The 18,181-nt window shown below is 45.6% G+C and overlaps 1 protein-coding gene across 1 annotated transcript in view; it reads right to left on the bottom strand.

Moving 5' to 3' along the window:
• Window positions 1-18,181, bottom strand: part of LOC310645739 (NADPH oxidase 5-like) — a gene marked incomplete at its 5' end in the record, with an annotated part of 36,555 nt that overhangs the window by 8,662 nt on the left and 9,712 nt on the right. Inside the window, 6 exons of the mRNA XM_083371729.1 lie at window positions 33-158; window positions 2,392-2,543; window positions 5,110-5,242; window positions 5,398-5,580; window positions 7,998-8,173; window positions 11,584-11,737. Of these exons, the coding sequence (XP_083227855.1) occupies window positions 33-158; window positions 2,392-2,543; window positions 5,110-5,242; window positions 5,398-5,580; window positions 7,998-8,173; window positions 11,584-11,737 (924 nt within the window). The remainder of the gene's footprint in view (window positions 1-32; window positions 159-2,391; window positions 2,544-5,109; window positions 5,243-5,397; window positions 5,581-7,997; window positions 8,174-11,583; window positions 11,738-18,181) is intronic.

The following is an 18,181-nucleotide window of genomic DNA, read 5'->3' as shown; positions in this document are numbered from 1 at the left end:
CAAAAATTATCCTCCCTGGTTTATATGCTCACCTTTTCAGGCTCATCTGTTACAGTGATGGTGCAGTCCTGGATGGGTGTGTACGATACCACTTGGATCATCTCATCCTTAGTGGTTGCCAGCGGCAGGTCCAAGTCAGAGGAGCAAAAGAGACACTTCTGAAAAAGAGTTTATAGAGATACGCCAGTGACCTGCAGAGGCCAGTAGTGCTGCAGTAGTGCCATTTCTACACAGGGGTATCTATAGCAAACAGAGATTTCTTCAAAATAACATCTGGTGTTTGACACCATGACACAACCTCCCCACTACTTCAGATACACAGATCCCTCTGCCCCAAAGGCAGCCAGCCCGTGTGTTCTGCGAGGTGTGATTTCCTGTAGTTCATGTGGTGGCACAAAAAGCAGTTCATGTTACTGACTTTGCCCCAAGCCATCTCCTGATAGGACAAGGAAGCGGTGCAATCCTGACAGTTTTCATCTGGGACAAATTAAGAGCTGCCATTGGGGCTGCAGTTCCTTCTTCCACTTCCATCTGCCACGGTTGTAGGGATCGATCACATGTTCTCCTTAACACTACACGTAATGCCCGAGTTACAAGCAAAGTTACACAACCCCCTAGTGTTTATGAGTTACAAGTGGAATGGGCAGGCTCCATTACATTCGTAATTCAAGTACTACCTGAACAGTGAAGCAGGGTTGGCCAACAGGAGTCTCTTTCCTCCATCAGAAACTGTTACGGCTGTGATGTCAATTTAACAATCACATGGAAACAAAAAAAAGTCTTTACGCCATCATTGAAGTTGCCCTGCTATTGATCTGCCTAGCAACATTGATGTGGCATCTTCCTTTTTGATGCAGCACTTTCACAAGTGTTAAATTTTTGCTGGTCATTGAACAAGTAAATGTTATTGAACAGAAGAGTGCTAACCAATGTTACTTAGGAACCGAATAAGCCTGAACTGCATTTTGGGAAGCACCAAAGTATTGATCTCCCCTGATCTTTGAGAGACAGAGAGCAGTGTTGTAATAACGATAGCTAATCTAGCAAGCAGGTGAAAATAAAACAGCTTTATCGCCACCTGGGAGTGAGAGGATGCAGTCAGCAGCCTGGTATCTGGAGGTGCATGGAACCAGGAAGCAATTCATCAGATCAGAGACAGGCTGGAGCGACCAGAAAGAAGGGACAGTTATGCTGTAAGACCGAGGACTGAATTGTTCGGGCTCTCTACCAGTCCACCTCACTGTCTTCTCCATGAACCCAGGCTCAGCTCAGTCAACTCTACTGGGGACCAGCATATAAGCTGGTATGCGGGAATGTGTCTTTTCTTACAAATTTTGAAACAAATCTTTTCTTTTTCCTGAATTTTAGCGTTTTTGTGTAAGACTAGCTATCTTTTTCAAAACGGATAGTCTCAATCCGATTAGAGGAGAAAGCAAGGGCCACGTCCTTAAGCCAATTCCCATGAAAGACAGGTCTCACGAGGAAAGCACCAGGCATCATATCAGTGCAGCAGCACGAGGCTAAATGGCCATGGAGCACAGAGTCCAGAAAGGAGGGGACACACAGGGCAACCAAAAGCAAGCCTAGAAGCCAAGCAAATCCTGGCCTCTGGTCACGTTGTCGTCAGGGTTGCGACCAAAGTGGACGAGCAGGGATTCTGTCAGCAACAGAAGAAAGCACCATTTCAACAAAGCCAGATAAAATAAGAAGTTAGGCAGCTTCCTGTGCGAGACGAGGACAAGAGGATGACTCCAACCGGTGCCTATGTCCTTAAAACAGTGAGGCGTCTCCAAACCACCATTGGGTGATGTATGGATAAGCCCCACATTCTGCACACGAATCACAAAAGGGAGGGTGCTGGGCAGGCAGGAGGGCTTTGCAGCAGCAGTGAGTCTCTCAGAATCCCACCTCGGACCCTCTTCCGCACACAGAGCATCGTCACTCAGCGAGCCATTCATTTATTCCTCTTGAAAGTTGTGCTTTAATGTTTTTTCAAAAACAGGGGCCAATTTCTAAAATAATTTTTAATCCCTTTTTTTCCAACCACTCTGGACTGCAAAAGATCCTGTTGGCAGGATTTTGGTTTTTTACTTGATTTCCACACTTGATTTTATTTGACTTAGGTTTGTGTGAAGCTTAATGTATCTAATTTCTAAAGAAGCTGCACTGAAAATAGGCAAAAGAAAAGAAAAGAAAATGCACATGATCACTACTTGACATGGCTGCAAACCAGACTGAGAATCACATAGAATCTGTGCAATTCCTATAATTCCCAGTTAATACCAAACTGGGAGAAGATCATCTGTCAAGTTGATCTTAGTAACAGATAACCCAGTAACAAGAACTAGAAAAACTTCTAGGTAGAGAGGAAAGGTATTTTAAACTCCAAACCTGCACAACATTTGAGAGTCTGTTGTTGTTCCTTGACTTTTGGGCCGCTGAGTATTCAGGATTGTCATCCAAGGGCTCCTGGAAATTCCAGAAGTACTCGTGCAACCGGTAGGTCCAGTGCCCCAGCGATCGAACATGCAGCCAGATAGTCTCTTTGAAGAGAAGGAGCAGATTATCCTTCCTGATTATATTAGTAGGCCGAAGCATCACAGAGATTAGCATAAAGTAACAATGTGGATTGGAACCGGTTTCCTGGAGGTGGCAAGATCTGGGGAGGGCAGGGGTCGGCAACCTAAAACACTGGAAGAGCCACTTGGACCCGTTTCCCACAGAAAAGAAAGCACCGGGAGCCACAAAACCCTTTTGACATCTAAAATGAAGATAACGCTGCATAGATCGTTTTTCACCTGTATGCTATGTATAAAAAAACTATAGTGTGTTGCATTTATGAAATCAATGGACTGCTACAAAGAAAACAAATTTTTATTTCTGCATGCAACAAAAACATTTTGAACTCCAAAAAAAAAAGACGCTGGGTCGAAGGTTACTTTCAAATAAAATACTCAATGTCTATTTGAGTCCTCCTTGTATTTATGAAATAAAAAGCCGGTGCAAGCTATAAAAACTACAAATAGAAAAACAGAAAAGGACAGGAGAAAGAGGGGGGAAAAACCTTTCTCCTTCATCCCAACAGGTAAAAACAATTTTAGTAGCTTATCTACCATCTTTAAATACAGCATAATTATCCCCATACCTCATCTCTTAACTGAAAACACATCAAAATATTTCATTAAACGTTCTTTACTAAAAGTCCAGTAAGGACAACCACATATATTCATATTTTCTCTTTCCCTCCCTCTCTCTCTCTCCCTCCCTCTCTCTCTTCCTCCCTCTCTTCCTTCCCCCACTCCTTCTGTCTCTCTCCCTCCCTATCCCTATCTCTCTTTCTGCCCATTCATTCATTAATCCGGTTTGAGCACCTGCACGCACCCACACAAATGTTTTTCTATCTTGCTCTAGGGGGATCAAGAGGAGAAGGAACCGGCCCGAACGGAATGGGACAAATGAACATGGCTGCGTGTGTGTGTGTGAGAGAGAGAGAGAGAGGGGGGGGCACTTGCGCTTCTCTCTCTCCCTCTCCGATCTTCTGCTCACTCTGGCACGCCTTCCTGACCAGCGGCCAACAGTAGCGCCAGCTGGGGATCACAGGGGCTGCGCTCCCTTGGGGTCTCAGCTTGCGGGAGGGCTGGACTGCTCAGCGGAGGCTCTGGCGGGCTGCTCCACGCAGCTGCCTGGCCATGTACGCCTCAGATGGGGCCAGCCCAGGAAAGGGACTTCCTGGCTGTGCTTCTTCCAGGGGGTGGGGGTCCTGGGTGTTGGCTGGCCAGGTGAGCAGAAGATCAGAGAGAGAGAAGAGACGTGAAGCACAGTTGCCTCTCTCTTTGTCTCTCTGCAAAAGGTGGAGGAGGACTTGGAACCGCAGGAGAAGGCTGAAAGAGCCACATGCAGCTCCAGAGCCACGGGTTCCCAACCCGTGGGGTAGGGCATAGAGCAGTGAAGGGAAAGGATAAATCGGGCCTTTGAACACTCTGCTTTCCATTCATCCAAGATCCCTGGAAGACATAATTGAGACATGGGGGTTCCCTGTGCCAAATGTGATAGGGCTACCTGATGGGGTTTATGTTGGGGGTTCAATAGACCCAGTCTTGAACTTTAAGCTCGGTCAGCAGCCAGCACTGTTTGCCTGAGGCTGGTGCCGTCTCATCTATGTCCATCTCTGAGGAGTCAGGTCTGACCAGATGGGCATGGACCTTAGTGACCTCATGTCTGGATGACTCCATGTGCTCTAAGCAGGCTTTCTTTAAACCATCTTCAGAAGCTACAGTTGGCCAGGGTGCAGTTGCTTATATGGACAGCAGCTGCACTGGTATCCAGTTTGTTCGAGGATTCAATTTAAAGATTCCAAGCAGGTGGCAACAATTGCCCGATCTGGGCTGATTTTGAAACTCAGTGAGATTAAGTCTGTTAGTAATTGACTGAGAGACTATTGAGAATTCCCAGGGCTATATTTAATTTTTTTAATATATAATTTTTCATAAAAATGTTTAAACAAAACATAAAAGCTAACATGAATAAATCAAAAACAAAAGGGGAAGAAAAGAAAAATGTTGAAAAAGTTGAAAGAAAAAATAAAGTGGCTTCCAATATTCTTCACAGCAGTGGTAAACACAAAACATCTCTCTCTCTCTCTGAAGTTACACTATGTTACCCTTATTCCTATAATTTTGTCTAATCATCAAAACCATAAGTAACAAGTTCTCTTTTTTCAGTTTTACACAAAAAGAGTTTTTCAGTCACCAATAAATGCCGATGCTGTCTTTTATCTAATTAAAGACGTTAATTTATCCATTTCAGCAAAATCTCTCAACTTTACCAACCATTCCTCCAGAATGGATAGTTCCACTGCAGGTGATGCTCCAACACAGTGTGACGCTGGTAAGTGCAGATTGGGGTCACCCTTCATAGCACCATAAGACGGGCGGTCCTGGGAATTCAAGACCTCCTGTTCCTCAGCCTCCTGGATGGTTTGGGAAGGCAAGGTCAGGAATGTCCAGAAATAATGGAGCCACCACTTTTGACCTGGAGGACTCTCCTCCCTTGCAGATGCTCCTGTCAAGACCAAAGCCCTGGGCTGGACAGCCACAGTCAGTCCCCTACCTGGCTGCTCTGGAGCGCTGCTGAGAGTGAAGGGGTGCCACTCATATCGGGCAATGACCGGAATATTCAGGTACACGTAGTCACCAGGCTTATAGTGGAAAAAGGGGGGCTTCTTAATCACCAAATGAGTCACCTGGATTTCAAAAGAAATAACATGGGGACACAGTCACCCTGTGCTAAGGATTCAGTGGGCCATTGGGCAGAAACCATTGTTCCTTTTCTACTCTCATCAGCAAGTTATACATGCTGATACCCATTTCCTTTTACTTTACTGTTTGTGGAACCCACCTCGGAGGGTAGAAGGTTGACTTCCACAATATACAGCCCACCGACACGTGACAAAGCAGCTGCTAAGGCCTTCTCTCCGAGGAAGAGAGATCCAGGGATCACAAACCACTTCCAAAAATTAGCACCGTGAACAATCAGCAAAGCCCAGAAGGGGATGTAAGAAAGGTGAGTCCAGTAGAAGAGCTGCTGGTGACAAAGGAAGGGGCACATTTTGCAGGGAAAAAGGAAGTTAGACCAATGCTTTAAAAGAAATAAAATCCCATTATTTACCCATATTTCGGAGAGGGATCAACTATCCAGATATCAACTGGGAGACAAACTCTGCAGTGAGTGGGAGATCAAACATATTCCTAGCTGACAACTTTGTCATCCAAAAGGTGCAGGAGGGAACCAGAAGTAAAGCTACACTGGACTTAATTCTTACTAATAGGGAAGAAGTGATAGAAGGAGTCGAAGTTGCCAGAACTTTGGGCGAGAGTGACCACATCATGCTGGAATTCAATATAATGCAAACACAGGCAATAGAAATTAATCCAACCAGTGTCTTCAACTTGAAAAGAGCTGATTTTAACACACTCAGAGAGAACCTAGGAAAGATTCCATGGATGAGAATCCTAAAGGGGAAAACAACTCAAGAAATGTGTGAAACTCTGAAAAATTTGATAATAAAAGCCTAGTCCAGTATAATACCACTGAAAAAGAAAAACAAGAAATTCAAGAAGAAACCAGCACGGCTGCACAAAGATCTCTCAGACAAACTGAATGACAAAAAGGACAAGCACAAAAAATGGAAAGAGGGACACATTAAGGCTGATTATCAGCATATAGCTTGAATCTGCCAAGATGAAGTCAGGAAAGCAAAGGCTCAGAATAAATAAGACTTGCAACAGAAACCAAGGATAATAAAAAAAGTTTCTTTCAATATATTAATAACAAGAAAAAAGTCAAGGAAACTGTAGGTATCAAACTCAATTTCATTGAGGGCCGCATCAGCATTGTGGTTGCCCTTGGGGGGCTGTGTGGGTGTGGCTAGCATGGGCATGGCCTACTGGGTGGGTGTGGCTGGGTTGGGCATGGCCTACTGAGTTGTGTGGCCTACTGAGTGGGCGTGGCCAGTTCAACATTTCTCATGTCAGAGGCGCCTGGGCAGGCCTGGGACGGATCCAAGAGTTTCTGGTGGAGGAGGGTGGGACTGGGGCGAGCGCCAGGACATGGTCCATTGGAGGAGCTTCACCGTCCCTCTCAGACCATGCAGGGGTGGGGCAGATGGTGGCGCAGGCTGCCCAGAGCCTTGGGCAGTGGAGGTCAAGCACCCAACCCTTGAGTTTATGGACCCCATAGCCCAACCTAGCCTAGCCCCATTTCCCCAAAGGGGTGCCCAGCTGCGTTTACCTCCTCCTCAAGGGTGCTGCTGCTGTGCTCACTCTCCTTGGCCAAGTTGCTCATGGTGTTGCAGGAGTACAAAATGTGTGGGTCAGAGGGAGCCCCACTGCCTCTCCCCATGAGGAGACCCGGCTTTGTAACCAAAGCATCCTCAGCAATAGGATGGGAGACCACCAGGAGAGGTCAGGAGGAGGGGACAAGGGGATGGTGAAAGGGCAGCAGGCTGTTTGTGGCCAAGTGCTAAGGCGGGACTTCCCTCAGACCCTTCCTCTCTCTCATTATAATCTTAATGTCAGAACCCATTCCTATTTCATTTCTATCTATCCCCTCTGACCCAAAATCAAATCTCACCTCTCCCTGGGTTCTGTCATACTCCCAAGGGGGAGGGGGATGTGCTCGTAGGTTTATTGTCTCTGCAATAAACATTTTGCTTTCCTGCGTTATCTCTCTCTCTGAACTTTCTCTCCCTAAACTGTCAGCTAGAACAAGGGAGGGAACAAGGAATGTAACTTCCAGTGCCTGGCTTATTTCTATGCTCCCAGAAGGTGTGAAGAGCCGCCCGACCATTGCTGTGTGAACCAGAGATGGGCCAATGTTATCTCCCCTTTCCCATGGTGGACTAACACCAGGGGATTGGCCGTCCCACATTGGCTGGACAAACTATGTGGTGGGGTCTTGCTTGGGGATACTTTAACCTATCGTTCTGCACGGGAAATCTCAGATCCTGTCTATTATGTCTGCTATCAACTGCTCTGAATAAAAGTTCCTGTTGGGAGAATTTGCTTCCAAGAGTTCTGCTTTCTTAAGATGTGGGATTGAAGTGGGTCCTGACATTAGACAGGATCTGCACTGATAGTCTTCCTGGAAGGAAGACCCTTACCGGGGGACTTTGCAAAATCCACAATGTTGGATGATGGGACAGGGAAGGAAGAACCCACCACGAGGAGGGAGCCCTCCCTAAAGTCGTAACCTTGGGATCCGAGACATCCTACTCCTCGGAGGAAGAAGTGGTGGAAACATGCAGCCACAAACCTCAGTGGTCGATGGGTGTTGGAAAGAAAGAAACCACCTTGGTTTCATAACACCGCTGCTGAGAGGCAAAGCTAGAGGCCATGTAGATACCCTGTGACTGCACACAAACACTCTCAGTTGCTTAGTCTTTTGGAGGATAAGCAAAGGAGAAAATAAAGAAAGCAAGGGAAAGATGAGCAGCTCACCTCAAAATGACCGCTCCTGCGGACCAAGGTTGTGGAACACACGAGCATCAGAAAGATGAGGAGCTGCAGGAGGAGACCTGTAAGAGAGGCAGTTCCACGGATCCATCCGATGCCAGGCCGGGTGGTGAAAAGATATTCCCAGAGACGATGCCCTCCTTTGGCCTCAGAGAGTCTCACTAGGGCGAAGGGAAAGGCTTTAGGGAATTACCTAACATAGTCTTTTGCAATATGGTGATAATTTGCATGTAAGTGTGAGGTACATAATAAATGTATACCTTATAATTTTTCATAATATAGATTAGCTTATATTTTATAAAAACTATTTAGAGCCAGTATTTTAAGGTATAATCATACAGCCAAAGCGTAGCCATATTTAACCTTGCTAACGTGATGACATACACAACTTTTGGTTTCAAGCAGGCATCATGTATAGATCAGGGCTTTTCAACCAGTGGTACGGGTACCGTGTGTGGTATCTTGGCACCTGGCAGGTGGTACGCGACCATCCTAGAAAAGTAGCGGGGGAGGGGAATGAGCGGAACCGGTGGCAGCACCGCACAAGCCTGAGCGAGAGACGGCTGGAGCTGCAGGGCTGTTAGAGCTCAGCGGAAGCACCAGGATCAGCGCCAGGCTCCACTGGAGCTCGGTGCTGATCCTGTCCCTTCTGCTGAGCCCAGGAGAAGCGCCGATCAGCTGGAATGTTGCAGCATCTCCAGGGTCTTGTGATTTACATTCAGATGCTTGGCAACTGATTCATATTTATGATGGTCACAGTGTCCCAGGGTCATGCGAAGTGACCAAAACCTGCTGCAACCACCCAGCAGACGGGGGGGGGGAATAAAAACCAAACACCCCACCCCACCCCACCCCCACTGCCAATCCTCAACAGAAATGCTCACAACAACGAAAACCTCGGACAGGAGGAAGAGCACCGGTGGGGGGGGCAGGCAGGTGTCTTGCTCAGCTGTGGCTTAGGGGGCACTTTTTTCAGTGCCATTGTAACTTTGAACAGCCATTAAGTGAACTGTTGTAAGTCGAGGACTACCTGTACTTCATCACTTTTTTCCTTTTTTTGTCATCAAGTTTTTGACACCTTGCTAGGCGACTGGTGGTACTTGGATGTTGCCATATCCTAAAAGTGGTACAATGGGTGAAAAGATTGAAAAGCCCTGGTATAGATAGGTGAGGGAACAGAGTTCAAACATTTGTATCATCCAGCTTAGACAAACAGGCTCCTATTTTGAGCTGAGTTGGTTGAATGTCACAAACATGAAAAGGGAAATACAAAGGTAAAACAAAGGAGAATTATTAATTGAACAGCTGCAATGTCTAATAATTTTACTAGGTAGTTGGAAAGCATGTGACCAGACTGGACCCATCAACTGGATCTGGAAAAGAAGGATGTGGCGTATTCTGCGGGACAGGTATAAAAGCTTATGCTGAACTAATCTGAGCGTGGCCCTTTGCAAACACTTCAATAAAACCTTGTTTTCAAACACCTTTGTAGTGGAATTTATTTTATTCCTAACATAAAGAGTTTCTCATTAAGAGCTACTGTATTAAGCCAACATTTCAATTTTTGAAAAGTAGAATTTTAGCTCTTTAATTAAAGCTCAGTATCAAAACAGCATAAAACTTATTGATAAAAATTATGTACCTGGCAAAGTGCATAATAAAGGCCAAAATTGTGCAGAAGGAGATTACAGGTACTCCTCAACTTATAACAGTTCATTTAGTGACCAAAGTTACTGAAAAAACTGACTTATGACCATTTTTCACACTTATGTCCATTGCAGCATCCCCAGGGTCTGTGATTTACATCTGGATGTTTGACAACTGGTTCATATTTATGACGGTCAGAGTCCCCCAGGGTCATGCGGTCCCCTTTTGTGACCTTCTGACAAGCAAAGTCAATGGGGGAAGCCAGATTCACTTAACAACCATGTTACTAACTTAACAACTGCAGTGATTCAAAACTGTGGCAAGAAAGGTCATAAAATGGGGCAAAACTCACTTAACAAATTCTCAGCAACATAAATTTTGGGCTCAATTGTGGTCGTAAGTCAAGGACTACCTGAATCAGGTATAAAAAGAGGGCCCTTCCATTGATCTATTCTCTAATGATCTAGTGCAAAGGCTGACTTTGAAAACTGTTCACAAACCACAATTGGTAGTCTAAAAACCACATGCTGCGTTGCTCAGGTGTGCAGGCTCCCAGTCCATTTTTGGTCCCAAATTCAGAATGCTGTTTCTGACTATTAAAACCTTTATGACTCAGGGTTGGGTGCTTAAGGGTTTTGCTGACTATCAGTTAAACATACTATTAAGAGGACAGATGACATCTTAAGTGAGACGGGGACTTCCTTGTGATGGCACTAGAGTTGCAAAATCACTCTTTAGTCAGAGAGATACTCTTGGTTTTTTTTTAGAAATTTTAGACACAGTCTGAACTTGGAATGACAACAACAACAACAACAACAACAATAAAGTTGGAAGGGACCTTGGAGGTCTTCTAGTCCAACCCCTGCTCAGGCAGGAAACCCTACCATTTCAGATAAATGGCTGTCCAGTCTCTTCTTAAAAACTTCCAGTGTTGGAGCATTTGCCACTTCTGGAGGCAGGTGGTTCTAACTGTCAGGAAGTTTCTCCTTAGTTCTAGGTTGCTTCTCTCCTTGACTAGTTTCCATTGCTTCTTGTCCTGCCTTCAGGTGCTTTGGAGAATAGCTTGACTCCCTCTTCTTTGGGGCAGCCCCTGAGATATTGGAACACTGCTATCATGTCACCCCTCACCCTTCTCTTCATTATTTTATTTTTATTTTATTTTTTTTCCATTTATATCCCGCCCTTCTCCGAAGACTCAGGGCGGCTTACAAGCTTAGCTTAAACTAGACATACCCAATTCTTGCAACCGTTCCTTATATGTTTTAGCCTCCAGTCCCCTAATCATCTTTGTTGCTCTTCTCTGTACTCTTTCTAGAGTCTCAACACCTTTTTTACATCGTGGTGACCAAAACTGGATGCAGTATTCCAAGTGTGGCCTTAGCAAGGCATTGTAAAGTGGTATTGATACTTCACATGATCTTGATTCTATTCCTCTGTTAATGCAGCCTAGCACTGTGTTGGCTCTTTTGGCAGCTGCAGCACACAGCTGGCTCATATTTAAGTGATTATCCACTAGGACAGGATCCCCAACTCTGGTCCGTGGACCAGTACCGAGTCGCAGCATGCCAGCAACCAGGCCACACAAACAAGGAAAGCCCCATCCACAGGATGCAGGCAGCACACAAAACCAGGCCCCCTCCAGTCTGCGGAAAAATGTCTCTCCACGTAACTGGTCCCTGGTGCCCAAAAGTTTGGGGACCTCTGCACTAGGACTCCGAGATCCCTCTCACAGTTACTACATATATTTGTGATGAATACATTTGTGTTGTTTTTAGACATCTGTGGCTTTGGAACTGGGCATATTTATTTTTCTATTTACATTTTAAACATGTAATACTTTTTATAAAGTATTTTGGGTTAGCAATTAAAGCAATTAAATAATAGAAAAAAACTACATAATACAGAAAATTTTAGCAGGCATTACCAAAATTGATGATGTGAGTTCCCATGTGAACGGTGCTTAGAACACCCACCATGTAGCCCATCAGCTGATGCAGGATGACATTCAGGTCCAGGGGCAAAACTCTGACCACCCAGGTGGTCCGTAGCCAGGTCAGCGATCGGCGCAACATCAACACCTGGGGATGGCAGATGGAGGGGAAGAAATGAGTTGAATTCATAAATTCAGATATTACAGCAGAGTAGAGAAATAACCTTGAGAAAGGAATGCAGTGCATTACAGTATAAAAAAAAGAGGTAAAGGAGTTCCTAAGGATTTTGCTTTGCTTGGACTCTAGGGGTGCTGCTCATCTCTGTTCCAAAGCCATTGAGCCAGCGGTGTCCAAAGACATTTCCATGATCCTGGGGCCAGCGTGACGCCATGCAGTGCTATTATCTTCCCACCAAAATGGTACCTATTTATCTACTTGCATTTGCATGCTTTCAAGCTGCTAGGTTGGCAGGAGCTGGGACAAGCAATGGGAGCTCACCTCATCACACGACACTTGGGTCTCAAACCTGGGCTGCCTGCTTTCCAGCCCACAAGCCCAGGGTCTTCACCGTTGAGCCACTGTGCAGGACAGTATGGTTACATAAAAATCAGCTCAGAGCAATGTCTGTCAGCCTTGGTAACCTTCAGGCAGTTAGTCCACACTTCTTAAAGTTACCACGGTTGAGAAACAGAAGCTTGAAAGAGGAAGAGGAGGGGTGTCAGGACCCACCCCAATCCACATCTTAGGAAAGAAAGAACTCTTGAAACAGGAATTATCCAAAAGGAGCTTTTACTAAAACATGATTGGTAATGGAATACTAGACAGGATCTGAAACTGTGTTACAGATTGGTACTTTTAAAGAGTCCCCGAGTCAAACCCCCTCCCCTCAAACCATCTGGTCAGTCCCGGATCAATGAAAATTCAGGTGTCAAACCCTTCCATGGGAAAGAGGGATCTTCCCATGCCTTTATGACAATTACCTCCTTCCTTTTAGATTCTAATTGGAGATACAAACCAGATCTCTTCCCCCCCCCCGCTTCCTTTGTTGTTCTCAGTTCAAAGGTACTTCCCCTGGTCTTTGAAGACAATGGTAGCTGCTTTCAAGCACGATGGTACACATGCCGTTTGCAAGGAGATGTTAAAGATCCTTGTTGGGACCCCTGCTAATTGGTCAGCACAGTTCTTAACCACTATCCCCAGCACCCCATCTGGGCCTGTGGCTTTGCTGGGATTCACAGCCTTCAATACAGTTCTCACTTGGTCTTCAAATAGGGTGAGTTGCTGAAAATCAGAAGGCCAGCCAGGAGAAGCTGCGGGGTCTGATCTTTTCACCTGGTAGCGAGTGAAGACGATATTCAGCTCCTCTGCCAATGAGGCATCAGTGTTAACTGTGTTCCTTGTACTACCCTTGTAGTTGGTTAAGTGCTGCAGTCTCTGCCACACTTGCTTCGGATTGTTGTCTGCTAGGTGGTTCTTCACCTTGTGTTTATATTGCTGTTTCGCCATCCTAATGCCTCTTCTGAGATTTGCCCTGGCCTCTCTGTATGTGTCCCTGTCCCCTGCCTTAAAGGCAGAATCCCGGGCTCTCAGGAGTGTTTGTACCTCTGCAGTCATCCAGGTTTGCAGTTCCCGTAAACTCTAATACACTTTTCTGTTGTTACACTGTCAGTGCATGTTTTAATATAAGAGAGTACAGCATCCGTGTATGCATTCAGGTCTTGATCTTTGAATACACTCCAGTCAGTGGTTTCAAAGTAGTCCTGCAACTGACTGAGAGCACCCACTGGCCAGGTTTTGACCCTTTTCATGACTGCCTGAGTTCTTTTCCTGAGAGGGACATACTTTGGGCACAACAGGAGTGAAAGATGGTCGGATGCATCCAGGTGGGGGAGAGGGAATGCTCTGTATGACTGTTTTAGATTAGAGTACACGTGGTCTATTCTTCCCTCTGATGGGAACTTGCATATACTGTACAAACTTGGGGAGAACTGTCTTCAGACAAACTTGATTGAAGTCCCCAGCCACAACAAGAGCGCCCTCTGGGTGAGTTTGCTGCTGCCTGGTGCCAACATTGGCATCAGGTGGAATATAAACAGCTGTAATAATTACCACAGTAATTTCTCTAGGCAGATAAAAAGGCCTACATATGACAGTCATCTGTTCCACATTTGGGGAGCAATACGTGTAAACTAATCTGCTGTTGGCACAGCAGTCACAATGTATATACACACAGAGTCCTCCTCCTTTGCTCTTACTGGAGCCTTCATCTCTGTCAGAGCGGTGAATGACTCAGCTTGTCAGCTCCACTGCTGCATTCAGTACATCTGAATGTAGGCAGGTCTCCGTGACAACCATCACACAACATTCACAGAGAAGCCTGCTTGCTGCTAACTGCAGCTGTAATTTGTCAATTTTATGGACGAGGGATTACTCAAGAAGACACTCTGCAGTTCTGGTCTATGAGGCTGCTTTCTAAGCCGAGTCAGTATCCCAGCCCTGCAGCCACATCTTTCTTTTCACTCCTTTCTCTTTCGCTTACGTTGTCTCCTCCACAGCCCGAAAACAATCCACGGAGATCCTGGAGGCCTCACTATGCAGTTCGGTATGTTATGGGACTGCTGAAAATCGCTGGTAATTCCAGATTGCCTTGCAAGCCCAATGTTTAGCAGCTCTATACATGTGTAGGCTAATTTAGCCCCTTGCACTACACTGTGCACACTCATCCATACACACATGAATACAATCACCACACACCAGTACCGGCAGCTCAGGGCTGCTGCGTGTGAAAATGCCGCCATCTTGTGGAGAAAAAAAAGTTCAAAGAATCTTTGAACTGAGAAGAACAAAGAAAGAGGGGGGGATTCTGGTTTGTATCTCCAATTGGAAGGGGAGAAAGCAACGATGTTGTAAATGCATGGAAGATCCCTTTTCCCATGAAGGGTTTTGACACATGAAACTTAACTGATCTGGGACTGACCAAATGGACTGAGGGGAGGGGTTTTTACTCGGGTACACTTTAAAAGTATCAATCTGTGACACAGTTTCCAGATCCTGTCTAGATTATCCTCTGTCAATCATGTTTTAATAAAGGTTTCTGTTTGGACAATCCTGTCTCCAAGAGTTCTTTTTTCCTAAGATGTGGATTGGGGTGGGTCTTGACATTAGACAGGATCTGCATTAAGAGTCAACGTGGAAGGAAAAACCTTACCGGGGTACTTTGCAAAAAATACAATGTCTAACAACCAGGCAAGAGACAAAGAAAGCCCCTAGGAAAGGGAGTTTTCCCCCCGAACGAAACCCCACCTACGATTGGAAGCTGAAGCATCATATTCCTCTGGGGAAGAGGTGGTGGAGACGCACGACTGCAAACCGTGGTGGTTGATGGGCGTTGGAAGGAAAAGCGAGTGGGAAAGCAAGGAAAGACAGTGACTATGTTAGCTTCCTCCATGCCCGAAGCCGCCAAAGTAAAAGCCCTAATAGACTCTGGCTGCACCCGCTGCCTCATCAGCCCAATGCTGGTGGGGAATTTGGGCATCCCAGTGAGGAGACTAAAACAACCAATGTCCTTTGGCCAGTTAGATGGGTCCATAGCAGGGGGGATCCCACCTACCCTAGCCACCTTACCAATTCACCTGTCTCTGGGGACTCATGAGGAAGACATAACCTTTGTAGTGGCCCCAGGCGTGGAATGCCCAATGATTTTAGGACTGGAATGGCTAAAAAAATGGAACCTCAGGATAAATTGGAGGACAGCAGAACTCAAATTCCCAAAAGTGGAACAGGAAAACGTAAAACCCCCAAACAACCCCCTAACCCAGAGGGAGGAGACAGCAGCAGTGGAGAAAGAGAAGGGGTTACCAGAGATACCGGAAGAATACAGGGACCTTGTTGAAGTTTTCAGTGAGGAATGGGCAGATGAGCTTCCCCCTCACCGCCCCACAGACTGTGCTATAGAATTCAAACCAGGGGCAAAACTCCCAAAGCCCAGGATGTATGCTGTGAGCCCAAAAGAAATGGTGGCGATGGAAAGATTCATAAATAAAAACTTAGGGGATTTATTGAGCCGGCCAAACCCAAAGTGGCCGCCCTAGTCCTGTTCAGGGAGAAGAAGGACAGCTCTTTTCGTTTGTGCATGGATTACCACTCTCTTAATGCAATTAGTGAATGTAATCTGTATCCCCTACCCCTAACGAAGGATATGCTATCCCACCTATCGAAAGGAAGGATTTTTTACCAAACTAGACCTGAGAGAAGCATACTACCGCATTAGGATTAAGGAAGGAGACGAATGGAAGACTGCGTTCAATTGCCCAATGGGTTGCTACCAGTTCAAAGTCCTGCCATTTGGACTGCAAGGGGCCCCCACAGTTTTTATGCAATTAATTAATGAAGTGCTAAGAGAGCACCTATATAAGGGGGTCCTGGTTTACCTAGATGACATCCTTATCTTCACTGAGACCAAAGAGGAACATATTAACCTAGTCAGAGCAGTTCTGAAAATGTTGTGGGCCGCCCACCTATATGCTAAACTATCAAAATGTGAATTCCACCAGGAAAGAATAGACTAGCTGGGGTATTGCATATCCCCACAGGGCATCGAAATGGACCCTGAGAAAATCAGGGTAGTATTAGAATGGGCACACACCCCCCCGGCACACAGAAGCAATTGCAAAGTTTCCTGGGGTTTGCAAACTTCTACCACCAATTCATCCCTTCGTTTGTCCAACTAGCTCTGCCGCTCACAAACTTGTTGAAAATGAAGGGGGGGGGTCCCCAGTGAAACCCAGCCAGCCTCTGAAGTGGACAATGGAATGTCAAGCAGCATTTGAGAGGCTAAAGAGACTTTTTTCTGCCAAACCTGTCCTGAGACACCCAGATCCCAATAAACCTTTTGTAATACAGGCAGACACTAGTGATCTGGCAGTGGGAGCTGTATTATTATAGGAAAATGATGAGGGGGCATTGCAACCATGTGCATAGGAAACTCACAGAGACAGAACAACGTTGGCCCGTATAGGAAAAGGAGACGTCCTCTGTGGTCATTACTTACATGGCACCAATTCCTTGAAGGAAATAAAATCTCCTTCCAGGTCTGGACAGACTACAAAAATTTGGAAGCACTAAAAACACCCAGGAAACTCACTCCTAAGCAAGCCCGCTGGTCCCAACATTTTCACCGATTCCATTTCACTCTCAAACACTTACCGGGGGGGGGGGAAGAATTTTTTGGTGGATGCATTATCTCACATGCCCCAATATAACAGCACACGGGCCACTCACTCTAAACCACTAATGCCCGAACAACTGGCAGCACCAGTCACCACCAGGACCCAAGCAAAAATGAAGCCGAAGGGTGGATAGCCAAAATGGAATAGAATTCCGAAAGTCTTTGGAAAGTGATGAATGGTTCCAGAAAAATAGACATGTGTGCACAATTAAAGATGGACTACCCTGGGTGGGTGAGAAGTTATACATACCTGCCACCCAGAGGATCAATTTCATGCAGTTGTGCCATGATACAAAATCAGCTGCACATTTTCAGTTTGTAAAAACCCTACACTTAACTAAAACTCAATTTTGGTGGCCATCCATGAAAAAGGACGTAGAAAGCTATGTGGGCAGCTGCCAAATTTGCGCGACGGCTAAGAGGCTACAAGGGAAATCGCCAGGACTGTTACAAACAGTGGCAAACCCCTCAGCCCCATGGAAAGAAATAGCCATGGATTTTATAGTGGAATTACCAGAAAGCAACGGGAACACTGTAGTCTGGATGGTCACAGATCTGTTTTCTAAACAGGTGCATTTCATAACTTGCCAAAAGATCCCCACCGCAAAAGCCTTAGCAAAACTTTTCATGCAGCATATTTACAGATTGCATGGGGCACCACAACACATCATATCTGATAGGGGGGTGCAATTTACGTCAGCATTTTGGAAGGAATTTCTGTCCCTCTTAGGAACCACCCAAGGACTGTCATCTAGTCATCATCCTCAGACAGAAGGATTGGCTAAACGGTTGAACTCAGTACTTGAGCAATATTTAAGATGCTTTATTAATTTCCAGCAAACAAATTGGACAGACCTACTGCCTTTCGCAGAAGTAGCATATAATAATGCAGTCCACTCCAGCACAGGTTACACTCCTTTTCAAGTAGCTACCAGTCAAAGTTTCAACCCCATGTCAGAACTAACCCCAAACGAACCGATCATTCCCGAACTGAAGGAATGGATTGCTCAATTACAAAACATCTGGCCAATTGTTAGGAAAGCTTTAGATGAAGCTAGACAAGCATACAAGACACAGGCGGACAAAAAAAAAACCAATCCCACACCATTCAGGGTGGGAGATGGTATATTTATCCATAAAATACCTTAAATCACTACAACCCTGTAAAAAACTTGGACCAAAATATATTGGACCTTTTCCAATTAAAAGAATCATAAACCCAGTAACAGTTGAATTAGGACTACCCAAAAATCTTAGGCAGATACACCCAATTTTTCACTGCAGTTTACTAAAAAGAGAACAACAGTCACCCCTACAAACAAAAGGCCCGCTGTCACCACCTCCTATCATGGTGGAAGGAAAAC

Source organism: Vipera ursinii (genome assembly GCF_947247035.1).
Source record: "Vipera ursinii genome assembly, chromosome: 11".
NCBI lineage: Eukaryota > Metazoa > Chordata > Lepidosauria > Squamata > Viperidae > Vipera > Vipera ursinii.
This window is presented reverse-complemented; position numbering and strand designations above follow the sequence as displayed.